The sequence below is a fragment of the Pelodiscus sinensis genome, chromosome 8, assembly GCF_052426305.1.
Source record: "Pelodiscus sinensis isolate ZL-2025 chromosome 8, ASM5242630v1, whole genome shotgun sequence".
Taxonomy (NCBI): domain Eukaryota; kingdom Metazoa; phylum Chordata; order Testudines; family Trionychidae; genus Pelodiscus; species Pelodiscus sinensis.
Window position 1 is genome coordinate 55681830 of NC_143059.1, and position 20077 is coordinate 55701906.

Below are 20077 nucleotides of genomic sequence, written 5' to 3' on the forward strand. Positions count from 1 at the left end.
CTGAGAGCCCTGGGCATTGCTGAGTTCCTTGTCTGTTACATTCTTCATCACTAGAACCTACACAAGTATAACATTGCAGTGCTTCACCTGTCATTAAGAAAAATTACTTTAAATAGGTATTGCTCCTGAGCTTGTCAAGGTGTTTTAGAAGGTAACTGTTCAATTTCCTCATTTAACTTCTGTCTGGAGCAAACACTGAAAATAGCTAATTAGTTATGCTGGATTTTTAAGTTGCAACATGCCCAAGGATTTTTCAAAATCCAATCAAATTTTATTTCTCAGATTTGGATCTCGATTGCTTATAAAGACATACGATCTGTACACTGCTTTGGTTTTGATGGGGGGGGGGGGTTTACACATAATGAGACATCTTAAACACATTTAATTGTACTGAAATAGGCTTTACTCCTTTTTGTAGCAATGAGGAAATGAATTCCACTAAAACAAACAGGAAGTATAACATTCATTTTTGTCTTCTTCAGTTTACAGTATTGTAAACAGAATACACACCTCAGATCTGTGAACATCTATTTGTCATCGGGGCTAATTTTCCCCTGACATATCCAATTCATTTGAAATATTATGACAATGACACATTAAAAAGTACAAAATACTGTTTCCTGCAATGCTCTTAGCTAAAACTTTACAGTGACAATTTTATTCATTCTCATTCCTCCCAGTGCTGACCCACAGTATAAACTGTATAGTAGTTTTAAACATAGGCATACATTTGAATGGAATTAAAACTTGCAAAAACAAAAAGGAGCTCTTGCTGTCCACTGGAAAGCAGGCATTACAATTAACATGTTAGATAAAATTCTGCTCTGTTAGCCACAATAATAAAATAATTTCATAGCACACAAAATAATGGAAAGATAAGACAGGCAAAGATTAATAACAAAGATGCTGAACTCTCTGCATGTGTCTGAAGGCAGAGAACAAAACCTGAATTGACAGAAATTACTTACTTTTGATTACAAAAAGCAAGCTAAGAAGAACCAGGCTGAAGGTTGTCTTCATCATGGATATCCAAGAGATGTACCCATTAGACAAAGAAAGCAGTTTGACTGTCATTAAAGCCCTAATGCTTGTCTTACATACCTAATCCTCTGTAGAGGATGACTTAGAGGATGAAGAGGTGTGCAGAATGCTACTTATATAGCTTATTCTGGTTATACTTCTAACCAGATGTACTTGTCCATTTCTATAGGGCAAATTGTTAAAATAAAATCAGGAAGTAAAATGCAGTCACTCCTTACCTTAAATATACTCAGTAGTATATATTGTACTATTTTATATTATACTTTTATAAAAAATTATCCTACAACGTGTTACTCATAAGAGTAGTCCCATTACACACCTGTGAGGGTGCTTTGCTGAGTCAGGATCAGAATTCTCAGTGCCATTTAGGATTAAGACCATGTAGACATGCCTACAAGGCCCAAATACAGGTTGATCCTCTCTAGTCCAGCACTCTCAGGACTTTACCAGTGCTGAACAACGGGAGGTCAATACTGTCCAACATCATTACCAACACTTCCGCTGCTTACTGGGCTCTGAGAAGACATCTGGGGTCAATTAGAGATAAATAGCTGCACTGAATACACACTTCTGAGCCAGGACTAGTGACTGTAAACACATTTCATAGGACCACATGAAACTTGGTTACATCCATGATAAGTGAACATCTGGCTAACTAAAATCATGCCGGACTATGGATATTGCTGGAGCCAGAGAGTGTTGGATTAGAGAGGTTCAAACTGTACTTATGTACCTGAGCAAATTTACTCTTGTAAACAGTCCCATTAATGACAATGCTCATGTGAGAAAAGATACCCGTGTGTAAGTTATGTGAGCAGAATTGGCATTTCCTTTTACCATGTTTCTGGCATTACATGTAGAAAAAAAGCACCAAGTCAATGAAATAAAATCATGCTTATTTTTAAGTTTCAACGAAAAAATTTATTTACAATAGAATTTTATTTGAGAGACATGCTTTTTTTCCCACTTTTTATTTTATTTTACAAATCAACAAATGCAGATCAAGTTTACACTCCTTAAGGCAAGAGTCCCCATGCAAGTAATACATGTTTATATTAAATCCAAAAGACATCCAACATGGGAACTCATGTACAAAGGGAAGGCTAGGATCAGCAATTTGTAATTTATTAGAGAACTTGACCATCTCCCTGATACAGGAACTTTGAGATCAACTTGCTATGAAATATATGAAAATGCAAACGATAGCAAGAAATTCTGATAGTCATCTTAGTACTGCATACAATTAAATCAACTTTATTTAGAAAGAAAATACAGTAGTGCATACGAAAAAGTGAAAATATAACCTGTCCACATCAACGTATGGACATCAGTGTGCCAATGGTCATATTGCACTCAATGTTGAAGTCCACAAATTTGGTTAAAAGTTAGCTTTTCCCCATTTTGGCAATCAGTTCATCACAAATCTTTGTTAATTCTTCTATCTCTTTATTCTAAAAAAAGAATGAACAAGCAAACAAATTAATAGTGCAAAATGTCTTTTAAAAAGATACATTGAAAAGGAAACATTTGAGCATCTTTTGCTTTTATTATTATGTGATCTTAGGAGAAACATCTTTTTCATCACTAATAACAAAAAAGATAGAAATGCACTAATAAATCTCAAATACAGAAGATTGCTATATATGAAAGAGCAACACATTCAAAGAGTGTGCTTTTTTATTTTTATTTGGATTTTTTCTACTTTAATAAGTTCAATTTATCATCAAGGAATGCTGAGTCACAGTGATAACGTCTTGTACATTAAGATAAAAATATGAGCTGAAAAAGATTAAATGTTGGATTATTCTTGTCTGGATTTTTCTTTATTTCCTTTTCTAAGGAATCCTAATTACATTGAAAGTGAACTATTTACTGGTTTAGAGAATAAGATAGGTTTCTTCTAAACACTGATGCCTTAAATTCCCTGTATTTGTAGCTGATTGTTCTGTGTCTGTACTAGAGATGTGAAGGACTAGTCAACTCTTTGATAAGCAAATACGTATCGGATAGTCGACAGGATAGTCATCTAGGCACTTCCCCCCATCCCTTGCTCTCTCTATCAGATAGAGGCAGCAAGGGAGGAGAGGGAGGAAGCAGTCCGGGCACTTCAAAGTGGTGGTGCCGCTTGAAGCCTGGGGCCAGTCCTTGGGCTCCATGCGGTGCTGCCGCTTTGAAACGCCGCCTGCACCTGAGGACCAGCTGACCCCAGCAGTAACCAACTGACCCCTGGCTCCACGTGGCACTTTTGCCTTTGAAGTGTAGCAACAGCCCTCGGGCTGCCATTTTACCTGGGTGAGAGGAGGTGAGGAGGCACCTCCTGCTGTGCCTCCTCCTAGCGCCACCTCAGCCCCAGTGCTGCCACCACAGCCCAGCAACCAGTGGTTTGAGGACCAGCACCAGACCATCGACCAGTGATTGGGAACCGCTGATCTAGGTGTACTTGATCCTGCCTCAATGTAAGATCCTGTCTTACATTTCTATGGTTCTGTGATGTGTGAGTGCACTATAGAGAAGAAGGTACATGGAACCTCTCCCCATTCCACTGCCTTGCCTCATCCAGAGGGTACCAGACAGGAACTTCTACCTAAAATTAAAGGGCATACTAGTGGGAAGTCCAATTGCTACAAGTGCTAATGCTACACATCTTCAAAGGACCATGGTTAGATTGTGAATATGAGCAGGCTTAGGCCCAGAGATTAAATAGCACATATATGCTAATTTAAAAAACAACAAGGGGCACCTCCAATTATATGTTATCCCATGCCTGACTCAGTTTCCACCACCTCTCCACCCCATGTGGCCTGACAACACTGTTCACAACATGCTTCTTCTCTGAAAAGTAGCCAGGGATCCTACCAGAAACTGCTAACAATTGTGACACTGTTAGTTATGTAAATGCGAATACATATGCATGACTTAAAAAAAAAAAAAAAAGAAAAGGACAAAAATTGGTGCAAGTACATGATTTTAAAACAAAGCGAACCACAAATTAACCACAAATCCTGTGTACTAAAAAAATCTTTCAGTGAAAAGAAAACAGATGTAGCTTCATAAATGTAACAAGAAAATACACAATTTCTAGCTCAGTATATAACACATAATGCATTTTATAAAGAAGCACGTATGATACACACAATTTTCTTTCTTTAGCCTGCAAATTATTATCGGAAAGTCATTCTGTGACTGGATTTTTTCAGACAGATTAACTGCCCTACTTAGAGCAATTGGTGCTAGCAAACTGCACCACAGCAACTGAGTTTAGTGTTAGAATAGAAATGCTTAGTTACCTTTTGTTCCAGTGTTCTTTCCAATGCATCCACTTTCAGCTGCTCTTTACGGAGACTGGCCTGATACGCTGCTTGTTCTTGCTGAGCCTTGCCTCGGACTTGTGCAATTTCAGCATTGGCTCTATAGAAATACAGATTGCTCTGGTGAATGTTAATTCTTGCAAATTCTTACGGCTAACAGCTAAAACAGATGAAGCAGATGAATGTGGATGGGCAGTTGCTGGGCACCATTTTGAATGTGCCCTTCAAGCTTTAGCCTGACAGCTACCATCCAGTAAGATATTTCTGTTGCGTTGCTTCTGGTCTCCCTTGAATAAAGACTGCAGCTGTGTGATTGGGCAACAAAATGGCAAATGAAATTTAATGTGGATAAGTGTAAAGTAATGCACATTGGGAAAAATAACCCCAACTATACGTACAGTATGATGGGGGCTAATTTGACTACGAAAATCAGGAAAGAGATCTTGGAGTCATCATGGACAGTTCTCTGAAAACTTCCACATAGTGTTCAGCAGCAGTCAAAAAGGCAAATAGGATGCTAGGAATTATTAAGAAAGGGATAGAAAATAAGACCCAGAATATCTTACTGCCCCTGTATAAATCTATGGTACACCCACATCTTGAATACTGTGTACAGATGTGGTCTCCTCACCTCAAAAAAGATATTTTGGCCTTGGAAAGTTCAGAAAAGGGCAACTAAAATTATTAGGGGTTTGGAACGGGTCCCATATGAGGAGAGGTTAAAGCGACTGGGACTTTTCAGTTTAGAAAAGAGGAGACTGAGGGGGTATATGATAGAGGTCTATAAAATCATGAGTGGTGTGGAGAGGGCCGATAAAGAAAAGTTATTTATTAGTTCCCTAAATAGCAGAACTAGAGGACACCAAATGAAATTAATGGGTAGGAGGTTTAAAACGAATAAAAGAAAGTTCTTCTTCACACAGCGTGTAGTCAACCTGTGGGACTCCTTGCAAGAGGAGGCTGTGAAGGCTAGGACTATAATAGAGTTTAAAGAGAAGCTAGATAATTTCATGGAGGTTAGGTCCATAAAAGGCTATTAGCCAGGGGATAAAATGGTGTCCCTGGCCTCTGTTTGTCAGAGGCTGGAGAGGGATGGCAGGAGACAAATCACTTGATCATTGTCTTCGGTCCACCCTCTCTGGGGCACCTGGTGCTGGCCACTGTCGGTAGACAGGATACTGGGCTAGATGGATCTTTGGTCTAACCCAGTACGGCCGTTCTTATGTTCTAATGTTAAGCTGTTTGTATCAACTGTGCTAACTGTTCTAGTGCCACAAATTAATTTCACTTGAAGCTCTTTATAAGCCTTTGATCAGGAACCCCTCTGGTCTCCATAGACTAGACAGACACGGGGAGAGCACTGGAGAAGTGAACCCAAATGTCACTTCATTTTCGACATAGGACAATGCCTCGTGTGTGTCTTCATTCAGGCAGCGATCAGAGTGAAGTATAAGCGGGCACTAGGAACACTCACTATATCTTACCACGCTAGCAAATAAACCCTCTGAAGCGGTCTTAGGAGGAAGGATACTGCACAGAGCACCATTATAATTTGCCCTGTTCTCTGTAAATGGTGAGGCTAGTACAAGTGTCTCTCTCTATTCTGGCACTCTCTGAACCTGACTAGTGCTGAACCAGAGAATTTACTTAATCACTGGAGGTCAATATTGTCTAGCATTACCAACACCTCTGCTGCTTACTGGGCTCTTGAAAGACATTGGCTGTGTCTACACTGGGTCACTTATTCTGGAATAAGCTGCGAGCTGTCTACACTGGCCGCTTGCTTTTCCAGAAAAGCAATGACGATCTACTGTAAAATTGTCAGTGTTTTTCCGGAAAAACGATGCTGCTCCCGTTCGGGCAAAAGTCCTTTTCCGGTAAAACTGTTCCGGAAAAGGGCCAGTGTAGACAGCACAGTAGTCTTTTCCGCAAAAAAGCCCCGATCGCGAAAATGACGATCGGAGCTTTTTTCCGGAAAAGCACATCTACATTGGCCACGGACGCTTTTCCGGAAAAGCATGCTGCCAATGTAGACGCGCTTTTTCCGGAAATACTTATAACGGAAAACTGTTCCGTTTTAAGCATTTCCGGAAAAGGGTGCCAGTGTAGTCGTAGACATTTAGTGGTATATTAGAGCTAAATATTAGCATAGGACTGATGGCTGTAAACAAACTTTATGGGACCGCAGGAACTTGACCACACCCATGGTAAGTGGACATCCGGCTAACAAAAATCATGCTGGACTACGGATGTGGCTGGACTAGAGTGTGCTGGACTAGAGAGATTCAAACTGTATTTGGTAGTTAGTGCTCACTTAAGGCCATGGATATCCACCCCCGAAGAAAAAAAAATAAAGAAAGAAAAACTACTGATGATTTAGAAGCCTAAGCTCTCCCCAACACAGATGAACATGCAGTCTGTAAGGTAAAATATAGGCACACAGTGCTGCAAGTCAAAAAATATTAGGCCTATTTATTGAGCATGTTTGTGTAATCTAAACATCTGAAAAGGGAAACACTTCAGCAATTACCTGTCCAGTTTTTCTTCTGCATGAACTTTGAGTGCCTGATACCTCTGCTCCTCTTTCTTTACTCGTGATAAATACTCCTGTGCACATTTCTTTAACACTTCTTCATTCTTAAATGAGCAGATTAAAACATCAATGACATATCAATAAACAAGGTGACAGTGGTCAATAAACAAGGTGACTGTGATGAAATTATATGACAAACTTCTGTAGCAATACACTGCTACACATACAGGTCATCTTAGGCAAATTGCGCTTTGTAGGTTGTACTGGAGTGAAGTTATTTTTTGTACAGGATTGGGTAACCCCATTCTATGCCCTGTGCAAACTTATAAGATGATATGGTTCTCCATCAGAAGAATTTACAGACTGAATTCCAACAATGCTAGTTAGGCGTGAGCCATCTCTTATCAAATGGATAATACAAATCATCATTAACACAACATATACTAAAGTTGAAAGGAGGATATATGCCAGAAAGTTGTTCTTCTGTAACACTATACATCTTGAGCTGTTGCCTCCTAACCAAGCATACACACATACATACCCACACATCCTATACACAATTACACTCTAATTTGCAACTTGGACAAATGATCAAAATAATGAAAATACTTAAAGGTAAGCAATATTTATATATATATTACAAGAGAGTTTCTTTGGAATTTTGGAATGAGGAGAATTTAAACTGAACTATATTTTACTTACTTTCCGAAATCCCTCCAAAACCTCTTTCATTTTTTCGTATCTCCTAAATAAATCTGCCAGAGATTTCTCTACTGAGTTCAGGTCTGCCAAAGCTTGTTCCTTCTCCACTATCAGCTGCTGAACAGTATGATGGGAGACTGATTTCTCTCTCTGTTCATCCTCTGTAAAAAAAGCAAATGTGTAGAATGGGTTATTTTAAGGACACCGAATGACTATCACCTGAAGTCTTTAGGATACTACGCTGTGTGGCTTGTATTGCTATTTAAGTGTCTGAACTGAAGCCAGAAAAAGCATTATAAAGAAGCATAGTCCTATGCTCAGGGTAATTTCTCTAGTTGTAGTATTTGATGTACAAAACAAATGTGATTATAACTTGAAACTTCTTATTTATATAAAACATTATTTGTAATGCTCAATCTTAATGCCTTCTGGCATAATGAATAATCCAATGCAAAATGCTGGCTTCACTTAATTCTACACAAGTACTACTGTTGAGAAATTAGGACATCAATTTATGTAGACATACCATTTTACTGGGCATTGTAGGCCAAAGCAAGTCAGGAAATCTGGCACCAGATTTACATTTTCTGAATGCATGGTAAACATAGGAGTCAAATCCAACACCATCTTTTTTGATCCTCATCTCTGCAACTTCAGAACTAGGAATGAAGTCAAAGAGCCTGATTCTCTATGAAATATTCTACCGTTCTTTTCTTCAAATGATGACTCAAAAGATAAACTGGGACCTCTTCATAACTATAGAAAGGAAGCTCCAATAGTCGGTTTATTAAAAGGCTTCATTTTTCATACCACAACTACAATTCCAATCTGCCATATTTCAAAGTGCATTCTGAATAGTTACACAGAGATGAGGTCATTAGTTCTTTTGCACAAATAATAGTACATTTTAAAAACTGCAACTTTCCAAACCGCTTTTTCACACAAACCATTTAGCCCGACTGTGTTCTGACATCTGGCACACAGCTTGATTTTTAAGGTGAATTGAGGTTGTAGTTAAATAAACTTTTTGAAATGCAGTTCAACTCAGAAATGTGGAAACATAAAAGTGGCACTCTCATACCCAGACCATCTGTTCCTTCTGGATTTTCTACTGCATATTTTGTTAGCCTCACTGAGCCAATGCAGTTAAGAAAAAGTGAACTGGTTTTCCATCTTGTCCATCAACTGAAAATGGTTTTTAAAGGTCCAGTGAATAAGTTTGTGCAAACTCACTGACAGCACTGGCATTACGCAAGTGTGACTGAGGGCATAATTTGGCTTGCAGAATTGTTATGGGAGATGTATGATGCAAAACCAGAGAGGTTCTCACGGCGAATTAGCTGGCATGAGAATTAGAATAACATTCTTTCACTTCTAAACCGTACACACTGGCAAAGGAGAAATCACTAAGAAGCACTGAACTCCACAATACCATAGCAGTTTTCAGAGTTTCCCTATAATAATACTTCAGAAAACACTGTTAAGAAATTCTAAGTACGTGTTTCAACTGTGCTCTTTAAAATATATGCTGTAAATATCTACAGTCACAAGCAAATAAAGGTGTAACGGGGCAGCCCTCACCTCCTGCAAGCACCCACCTCTCCCCAGGAGAATGCATGTGCCTACACTCCCTTTTGTTTAAAAGCCACTTCAGCAACTTAGCCCTCCAGCTGAGTCACACATCCTGTGTGTGAAGTACACAACCCCCTTTTAGAGTACACATCTACCAGGGGACCATCTCAGTGCCCTCTCTAGTGTCCCTCTGAGTCTGTTCCCTCAATCTGTTCCTCACTCTGGCATAGAGAGTGGTGCCCTAAGAACTTCTCCTCCTGGAGGCAGTACATCCCCACCCTTTCCTTAGGGCTTATCTCAGAGTCCCATCATTGTCCAGTCTTCACTAAGCTCTCCAAACAGAGCTATCTGCAGGGCTGCTGTTCTCTCAGCCAGCCAGTCACCCGGTATATACACCTTGAGGTCTCCAGAGGCACTGACTCTGGTCCTGCAGCTCCTTTTATAGGGCCTTCCTGGCCCCTGATTGGCCACTTCTCCTGCAGCTACTCTAGTCCATTTAGAGGACTTTTCTATTGCCTCTCTGAGGCAGGTGTGACAGGACCACATTGCCTCCGGCAGACGGCCTCAGAGCCTGATCCACCCCAAAAAGGAGAACCATTTTCATTTTTCATCCCTCATTTATTTTCAGTCTTCTTAGGGGTCTTCTGCTGAAGTCCTGTCATAATGTTAGTTTTCATTTCTGTTTTGTTTTTTTTATGGAACATGGGCTACTTGAAGACCTGACCCTGAAATATATCTGCAGCTACAGGCTAATTCTCCTGCACAAAATCTCACCTCCTTTTGATTCCATGCCATGGAATCTTATGCAGGATCAACATAAGAAAACAAAATTTTGCCTTTTTCACTGTCAGCATTTACACTAATCCCTATGCTATTTCAGTGACTTCTTTTCGCTTCTGTCTCTAGGGCAATCTGCACGATAAAGAATTCATCGCACACCTCTTCACATCCATAAAGGAAGTTCCTTTTCCTCCATCTTCTTGAATCTTGGCAACCTTCCCTACATCAAAAAGGGTTGGACTAGCTCCCACTAAAGCAGATTACCATCATCATGCTCTTCAGATGGCTGGTGACAATTAGAAGAGAGTGATATTTGTATTCAGTTCATCTCCCTCATGTCTTGCATGCTGTCCCTGTCATGCCTACATCTGGTCAGGTCCCAGTCATAAATCCCAAAGAAGAGGAGGAATTATTTAGATGATACAAAGCAGTACTGGAGAAAATGAAAATTAAGAACATCAGGAAACTTAAGAACAGTGTTCTAAGGGAAAGGTTGAAAGCCCCACTGCTTGAGACATTTTAAACAGGGTAGGACAAAGTGTGACTATATAGTATGGAAACTAATCCAGTATTGGCTGGGATGAGGCTGGAAGACCTAATAGATATTTTTTTATGCCTTAACCTCAGTGACTCCTGTATTCAATAGTACTGTGCAGCTAATAAACTGTCAGCAAAATCCTTGTTAGAGTACTGTTTACAATTCACAAATAAGAAACTCCTCCTTCGTACTTAGTATCTCTTTCATACAAATATTTCTATCAAACAGATACTATCAAAAGTAAGATATTACCCAATATCTTTCAAACATGTTTTTCAGTCTCAGTTAATATCTGCATTATTTCATGGGGATGCAACAAATACAAAGAATAAAAGCAAATAAAAAAGCAATATGTCAAAAGTTGGTGAAAAGCGTTACTTACCAGGTTTGCCTGTTTATTTGTTTTGCAAGCAAATAGCAAGAAGCAACAAAAATGGAAGCAAAATAGAAAATCAGGGAATTTGTTAGGAAAGCAGAAATAAATTACTGCTCAACAACCTGTAATGCAGAAAGCATAAAATTCTTTTGTTTTCAAGATTTTTTTAACTTTGAAATGTATAAATATTCGGAGAGAAAATTGAAAATACATTTCAATGCAAGGATGAGAAGTAAACATAAAATCGAACAGTAGGGAAAAATTATAGATGATTATGATGCTCATGAAAGTGAAGGAACATTATGAAATGCATCTTTCTACAATGGGCCAGGACAAATTCTATATATCACTTATGTACTGCAGAGTGGTAGATTTTATAAATGAGAGTTGACAAACCCAGTGCAGAAAAAAGGGCACTGAAAGCCCTCTCACACAGTTCAGCTGATCTACTCCATTCCTGAGCTGCAACACGATTACTAATCCATGCTATGAGCCTTTCGTGACCACAGCATGCCAAGGGGGGGAGGGTATGTATGTGTCTGTGTGTGTGTACAAACGTGTAACAGATGCTAAGGTAAACTGGAATTGATTTAATGAAAAAGGAAGCAAAGGCATACAACCTTTCCCCGAGTTATGAATGAGTTATGGACCAAACACTTGGCTGTAACTCGATCTGTTCGTAATTCGGACCCCATTGAGTTATAGTGACCGTGATGTTCATAAGCGCAGGTCGCGTTCATAACTCAGGGACCACCTTTACGACCGCTCCATGGGAGCTTTGGTCGTAAATGTGAACGGTCGTAACTCGACCATTCGCAACTCGGGGACCGGCTGTATGCAAAAAAGCACTAATTGGGTATAGAGTTATGTACTGAAAGCTACAGTGTTCATGCCCACACAGTACAGATCATTGAATGGAATTACTTGGATGAGTTAAAATAGAGCAAAATTTGTCTCTATGGGTATGTCTACACAGCAAAGTTATTTCGGGATACCAGAGGTATCATGAAATAGCTACCACGTGTCTTTTGAATGCATCCACTATTTTGAAATATAGCGGATATGCTATTTCCCCATCCCTGTAAACCTCATTGTATGAGGAGTAAGGGATGGCTCGAAATAGCATTGTATTTCAAAATTTGGCACTACGTAGATAGCACCAAATGACGAAATAAGCTATTTTGAAATAGATTCTTTTAGAAATAAGTTATTTTGAAATAGTGTAGCGCAACTTGCTTATCTTATTTCAAGTTTAGGGTGCTGTGTAGATGCAACCCTATACTGTAGGGCTACGTCTAAACTGGCATGATTTTCCGGAAATGCTTTTAACGGACAAGTTTTCCGTTAAAAGCATTTTCGGAAAAGAGCGTCTAGATTGGCAGGACGCTTTTCTGCAAAAGCACTTTTTGCGGAAAAGCGTCTGTGGCCAATCTAGATGCGCTTTTCCGCAAAAAAGCCCCGATCGCCATTTTTGCGATCGGGGCTTTTTTGCGGAAAACAGTACTGTGCTGTCTACACTGGCCCTTTTGCGTAAAAGTCTTTCGGAAAAAGACTTTTGCCCGAACGGGAGCAGCATGGTATTTCTGGAAAAGCACTCACAATCTTACATGAGATCGTCAGTGCTTTTCTGGAAATTCAAGCGGCCAGTGTAGACAGCTGGCAAGTTTTTCCGGAAAAGCGGTTGATTTTCCGGAAAAACTTGCCAGTCTAGACACAGCCTAGGTATAAACTCGCAAATTTAGACTCTGCCCCTGCTCACATTGAGGTCATTAAAGAGTTATATATAGAGAGAAGACATTCTAGAAAAGCTCTATTGACCTAACTGAATATTCCTTCAAAGGGATTAGTGAAATAGCTTCAGTTGTGATTAAGTTGACTTCTATTAAATGGCTTTATAAAGCGATCAGAAGGATTCAGTCATAAATAGAAACAATTCAGATGAGTGGACTCATGTTGAAGAACACAATTTTCCTTAGTTTGTTTTACCATTAAGGCTGCATTGCTTGCAAAAACAATAGATTCCTAGCTTTTCGTAAGTATAGGTAAAGTATATTGCCAACCAGCTTTTTCTACGTCATCTGACTATTCCTTATTCAGTTAAGTGAGCTCATCTTAATCCAAAATTAATGACATAATTTAGAGCTATACCTTTGCAAAACTCTGCTACAGATCCTATTTTGACACAATCTGACACAGTTCAAGCATCATCAACAACTTGTATGAATTCAAAGTATAAGGACCTTGCTGTTTGCTCAGTGATCAGAGACCAGGAATTTTAATTATTCTTCATTTGTTGGGAATATTGAAGAAGAAAACAGCTGCAGTCCTGGGAATGTAATGTTTCACAGTAAGACTACTTCACTGACAGCAATTTCCATTAATCAAACATTGCATGATGTAACACTTAATCCAGTATATCAGAAAAAGGAGTACAGACATCCCAGTCATAGGTGCCTTAACAGGCTAATTATAAAACAAACAGGAATAACTTTGACTGAGATATGTAGTTATTAATTTATATTTTATTTATACATTTCAAACACTGACTGCTCACTGTCAGACAAAGGCTAATGGTGTTAACACCACAGTAAACTGCAATCTGAAAAACTGGGTGTGCAGTTTTAAGTAAGCCATCTATAATGGAAACTCATTTGCCACTACCTACAGTGTACCTACTGTACATTTCGTTGTACCATGATTATTTTTTAGTAGTAGTAGTGCTATGCTGTCTAGTCATGGACCAAAATCCCTTTGTATAGATCCGAGCCCTAACTGAATAAAAATGGTTACACTGAAATCACTGTGTAAATATAAATATGGTAGAAAAATAAATTGCCCTAAATAGCTGAAAAGCAGAACTTGAAACAGTCATAACTGAAAAAGAATATTTTGGTAGCTAACTACTCAAACTGGGTTGGGAGAAAATGACAGATGTAGGATCTGACCAAAGTACAAGCCAGGTAAGACTGAAGAACTTTCAATGTTTCTGGTGTGGAAGTTCATTCCAGTTTTGATGCAGAATGTATCAAAACATGAAAAATGAACATATATCCTCAGCCTCCCTGACTATGTGCTACAAAACCCTAAAAGGAAGGCCTATCTGGAGTGCTGGATGAATCTGACACAGGAAAAGCCAGATCGCTCCCGGGATATATGAATCTTGGACATGAAACACAAGAAGTAATATCAGATTGTATGAGATCACCAAAATCACATTTGGAAGACTGATTCTCCATAGTACTGAGCCAGTTTTATGCCGTTGCATCTCTAACAACTTCACTGGAGACATCTCAGCATAAATCTAGTGTAAAATAGTGGAGAATTCAGCCTGATGTGTATTCTGATCATGTGATTACAGCCTATGTATTACCAACGGTTGGGCACCAGCCAAAGGCAATCCAAAGTAAAGCTCTAAAATTCAAAAGGGCAGAAGAAGTTAGGTCAACATTCCTTGAAGAGGAATTTAAGGCCTTATTCTGGAGTCACTTCTGCAGTTCTTAGTTAAATTTTTCACACTGATGGTAAGAGAGAGCTCAGTGCTGCAGTGAATGATATTAGTGACCTCCCTAAGCCTCTTCAATGTAGATGAAAAGAAGCTGAGTTCTGTCAGTGCAAAAATAGACAAATTATTTTATTTTGATACTATTCTTCTTATTCTTTTGCCTTGGGAAACACCAAACAAATCCTGTTATATACACCTGTGTATATGAAACATGTTTACCTCATACTCTAAGTCTCTTACTCCTTTAACAAAATCCAGCCCATAGTACATGCAGGGAAGTGCTAACATTATGAAAATATTACCTTACTGTTAATTATATTAATGTATAGGAAATGATAAAAATAACCAAAGTATTGGGGGTCATGCAGTATGATGCACAAACAATGGAAAGTATCAGCGTAACACAATGCATTTATAAATGTCAATGATTATTATGTAAGTAGATGTAATGAAAACATTTCTCATTACCAGTCTATCTGTAAGGCAGAGGCACCTACAAATTCCATGTCACACATCATACAGCATTTTACCATGACCATTCTCTGCTATAAATGCCATATTCAAAAGAACATTAGAAATACACTGAGTACATTACAATACAACCACTTTCCTCTCTCTTTGATGAAGTCATTAGCCTGAGCTGATCTCTCTTCTGAAGCTCATATTTCAAAAGAAAGATATAAATTCATTTCTGATTGGACTGCTTTTCCTGGCCCAAATGAAGTGTCCTGCTGGATATAACACTAGCTACCCCCTCCACCATGCGCTGAAAATCTATAAAAAGAAAAACTTAAAAAACAACAAATAGTCTGGTAGCACTTTAAAGACTAATAAAATAAGTGCTACCAAACTATTTGTTGTTTTTTAAGTTTTTCCTGTTACAGACTAACTCAGCTATCCCTCTGAAGCTATAAAAAGAAAGCCAGAGTCGGAAGATAAGGGTATTATAATAGTGCCTTTTGAGCTAGGTCTAAAGTGCCAGAATAGTCTGGAAATCTTATAATTTCTGCTTTTGAGAAACTTTGTAAGTAATCTTTTATTTGAAAGACATTTTGTGAAGAGATATTTTTCAGCTCTTCTTGGGGTAGATCTTGTCATAATTTATATTCCAAACTCCCTTATAAGTCACTCAAGATTTGGCCCCTACTGATCTCATATATAGGAATGGAGTAAATTCACGTGTTTTGGGGGATAAATGTTCCTAACAAACATGGCCTCTGTTGGTGTGAAGAACCAACTTTTGTTACTAGAAGTTAAGAAAAAAGATGTGTGTCTAGTACAAATAATTCAAATTACACAAATGTCTTTCTGCAAGAGATATTCATGAATCTCACCCAAAACAGTTGTGCATTCTGGACATATTTTCTATAAATAGGTTACTTGAGTGTAGAAGAGAGACCGGGGACAATCTTGAATGCTTCAGGTTGTAGTATCTGCATTTTTTTCCCCAGCTTAAACTAGTGGCACACAATTCCTCCCTTTAATGTATATACAGTTCTCATTTATATCAACAGTTCAACAAGTATATCCCAGTCAATAAACATATTTCTGTATTCTCCTCAGAGTCCAGAGTAGCATGTTCCACAGTGGTAACACCTACCTATCATCTGAGCAATCGTCTTCTCATATTCTGAAACTATTTTCCTATAAGAAAAATGAAAAGAAAAGCCATATGTGCAAATGTTATAGTTGCTAATTATTTACTTGAATAACATGGCTATTAAATAACTATATTTCTATACCAGAGCAAAATGCAATACAGATCCAATTCAGACACTCTTAGAAGCTGTATAAATTCTTGTACTTTTTTGTTTGCAGCTGTTAAACTATTAAATATATGAAACAAATGTAACTGAGCAATGAATTCAATGCAACCAAGCATCTGAAATGTTGATTTAATTTTTTCAATTTGTCATTTGAATATAAAAGGAAGAGAGGTATTCACAATAACCTTAAAGTACTTCATTAACTGTGAATTATATAAAGGGTTATATTTTCATTCAGGATCTAGAGCCATGGACAGTTTGGTTCATGTCTATGTGTGGGGGGGAAGGAGAGGGTAATACAATTTTCTTCCTGTTTTACTATCTTTTGATTGACGTGTTTATTCTGACTTAAACTTCACCAGAAAGTTAGACTGGAAAGGAAAAAGATAAGAGGCCTTCATTTTAAAGATAGCTCCCCAATTCTACATACATCAAATACAAAGTAAGGACATTAATTTAGTTCTTAAGACTGAAAAAAAATCACACAAAATATTCAATCATGCAGCACAATCGCCCTAATTTTATGCAATTTCTATAAAACAAGCTGCAAAATTATAATTGTGTGGTTTTGTTGGTATTTTAAATACCAGTCACATCCTGCTTTGAATTTTCTTCTTGAAAAGAGGTTAACCAAAATAAGCAGATTAAATGTGATTTGAAAAGCTGATCCGTTCCTTCCCAGAGTCAAATCAAGCTAATGACATGAGACTAGACTTAACAGAGCTTTGAATGATGAGCTACATATGATTGTCTACCAAAACAAATAACCATGTGCTTAGTTCACCTGAAGTGCACATTCAAAATATTCCTTTTACATTTTTTAGCTTGCATTCTTTAAAGTTAATTTTATTTGTTGCATTTTGGAAAAGTGTATTGCAAATAGGTTGTGTTAGTGGAATGGGAGAAAAACATCAGGTCCAAAAGTCGGTAACTAATAGGGACGTGATGGGATAACTGCCCAACATACAAATGAGTTATTTATAACTTCTCCATCTAAACAAAAACAAAGTGAAACATGAATTCAAAGTGACTCTGGCAACTAATGTAAAGTTCACCCTTAATGAAAACTTTACTTAGTCTCACTGGCTTAATGCTGCCCATATTAGCCCCAGTCCTGCCAATGGGTCAGAAAAGCATGACCCCTGCTCATCTGGGAAGTCACGTTGACCTATATGAGATTCCATACTCAGGTAATGATCCATGTTTGTAGAGCTCTTCGCAGGACTGGAATCAGGAAATGCAAGGTCACATGCTGTGCCATTTGTGGAAAAGTAAGGCAGAGCTTTGGCATGAACCACACAGCTCTCTAGTCATCCACTGGGGATTTGCTCAGAGGCTGCTGTAAAAGGATTAATTTTGCTGTAAAAAAGGCAATTTAAATTAAAAAACAAGCTCAGTTGCAGGGATTTTCCCTTGAAAGGAAGGGCTCTATTAGCATCCACAGAAGAATCCAACAGCTGCAGTAGGAAGCATTAAAAATTTTAGAGATACATCATGGCTGCATCTAGACTGGCAAGTTTTTCCGCAAAAGTAGCTGCTTTTGTGGAAAAACTTGCCAGCTGTCTACACTGGCCGCTTGAATTTCCTCAAGAACACTGACGCTCCCATGTAAGATTGTCAGCGTTCTTGCAGAAATGCTATGTTGCTCCCATTCGGGCAAAAGCTCTCTTGCACAAATGCTTTTGAGCAAGAGGGCCAGTGTAGACAACGCAGTATTTTTTTGCGCAAAAAAGCCCCAATCGCAAAAATGGCGATCGGGGCTTTCTTGCTCAAAACCGCGTCTGGATTGGCATGGATGCTTTTCCGCAAAAAGTGCTTTTGTGGAAAAGCGTCCGTGCCAATCTAGACACTCTTTTCTGCAAATGCTTTTAACAGAAATTTTTCTGTTAAAAGCATTGGCAGAAAATCGTGCCAGTCTAGACGTAGCCCATGTCTTTGACAGCTCTGTATACTCCAGGAAGTTAGACGGTGTTAGAATAGGATCCTGCAAAGTTAGGGCATCAAATTTTTTACTAAAAACCATGTGCTAGCACAATGTAATTTCCCAGTCTAGACTAGCCCATAACCACTGGAAACAGACAGAAGACCATCCAGTCCACGTCTTTGCTACTGTTTGCTAAAGAAAATGTTCTAGTATTTTGCCTTGTCTAGAATTAAAAGTTCAAGGTGAACCTTGTAAGACTATTCAATGGCCTCAAAGATCTAAGGTAAAAAATAAATTTCCTAACATGGAGCCCACATTTTCTGTTTCCTAAGTTTCATCCCAGTGTTTGTAACTATATCTCCATGTATCATACTAATCCATTTCCCCTCTTTCTTGGAGTTTGTCTTTCACATATTATCTTACTCTTCCTTTGTCATCTCTTAGCCAAAATTAGTTAGCTCTTTTATTCTTTCCTTGTCAATCATTTCCGTCAATCAATTATCATTCTGATTGCTCTTCTCTGACTTTCCTCTGAACAATCTATCATTAGTTTTTCTAGCAGCAAAGTGCACAAAGCTGAATGCAGTCCTCCATGGATAGTCACACTAGAGCTATGTAGAAAAGTCCATGTTGTAATGCCTTTCTGTGTGGTAATGCCTTTATGTATGCAACCCCAAATCATGTTCATGTTGCCTTTTTTAACACTGCAAAGACCCCCCCCCCTGCTTTCAGCAATTCATTTTCCAAGATTTCTTCTTGAATGAGTTGTGTGTATTTTGGATTATTTTTCTCCAGATGCTTTAGCTGGAACTTTTCAAATTAAATCTCACTATGATATTTTCTACCCAATTTTCTAACTTTTGTCTCGCTGTTTTGGTTTTTTTTTTTTTTTTTTTTTTTTTTTTTTGCAGCTCCTCCCAATTTCCTGGATTTACATTACTCTTTCTCCCACATTTATTCAAGAAAATGTTAAAGAAGACTACCCCTAACAGCAATCCATGCAGAATATCATTGGGCATCAACTCCAATGCACTGTTTTTGACACTGTTATGTTATTACCCTTGATCCATGCATACAACCCTCCTTGATAGCAGCAGGAGTTGTACCTACAGATCAGCATTTAAAATGACCCTTAGATTTTTGTGTTTAAATGCTCATTTAAGCAATGTCTTTGCAAGAAAGATTTTGAAGACTCTTGTCCCTCCCTTCTTCTCCCTTCTCCCCACCCATAAAGCTTTAAAGCCTCAGATGTGGTTGTGACAGTTTGCTCCTTCAAAGAGTGACCAAAAAAAGGCCTGAAACAGATCTCCTATTTACAAGATAAAAAATTAAATTCTACTGGCACAAATGTTATTACATTTACTAATAAGAATATTCTTACCAAAAAGGGCAGGTGCTTTCATTCAGCTAGGGAACACAAACAATACCATATTCTCTGATTGACCAACGAACACTAAACAACACAGCTTGACTAGAGGAAAGTTTACCACTGTGCAGAAAACCAGCCAAAGATGAATCCACCACTCCTCTTAACTCTCACAACTTTGAGAATTTTATGTGGTTAAAGTGATTATTTGGCTTCATGATGTTTATCTGAACAGTGGTGAATTTCACCAGCTGTGAATAACACAATTAGCAGAAAATTATTTAGGATCATTCCAAAGAGTGTAGTCAAAAAAGTGCTGAAGAATTTCAAATAACTAATACATTTCTGCAAACCCCAGTTTGCTTGGGAATATTCATAAGCCGAAAAATTCTATTGGACTGAAAACCTCACCTCATCTCCATCACCTCCCTTCGGCTTTCTTCATATTTGTCTTTCCATTCAGATACTTCTCTTTCTTTTGCCACAGTCTATACAGAGGAAGAGGAAACAGGTTGTATGAAAATTAGATAAATCCAAAGAATTCATTAAGACTGCTAATTAACCAGATACTAGAACTAAATTGTATTTTAATGGGTTACACAATCACTTTTTCAGTTTAATATTCAAACTGTTTCTCAAACTTTTGCTAGAGAAAAGCCGGAGCTACAG

General features: G+C 38.3%; 1 protein-coding gene across 12 annotated transcripts in view; it reads right to left on the reverse strand.

Annotated features, from left to right (window-relative positions):
- Positions 1-1936: 1936 nt before the first annotated feature.
- TACC2 (transforming acidic coiled-coil containing protein 2) overlaps positions 1937-20077 on the reverse strand; it is a 207854-nt gene continuing 189713 nt past the window's right edge. For all 12 annotated transcript variants that reach the window (XM_075935333.2, XM_075935331.2, XM_075935334.2 and 9 more), the window contains 6 exons: positions 19820-19896; positions 15953-15996; positions 7585-7745; positions 6880-6986; positions 4329-4449; positions 1937-2492 (listed from right to left, as the gene is read on the reverse strand). In XM_075935333.2, coding sequence (XP_075791448.2) covers positions 2427-2492; positions 4329-4449; positions 6880-6986; positions 7585-7745; positions 15953-15996; positions 19820-19896 — 576 coding nt within the window. In that variant the 3' untranslated portion in view covers positions 1937-2426. The remainder of the gene's footprint in view (positions 2493-4328; positions 4450-6879; positions 6987-7584; positions 7746-15952; positions 15997-19819; positions 19897-20077) is intronic.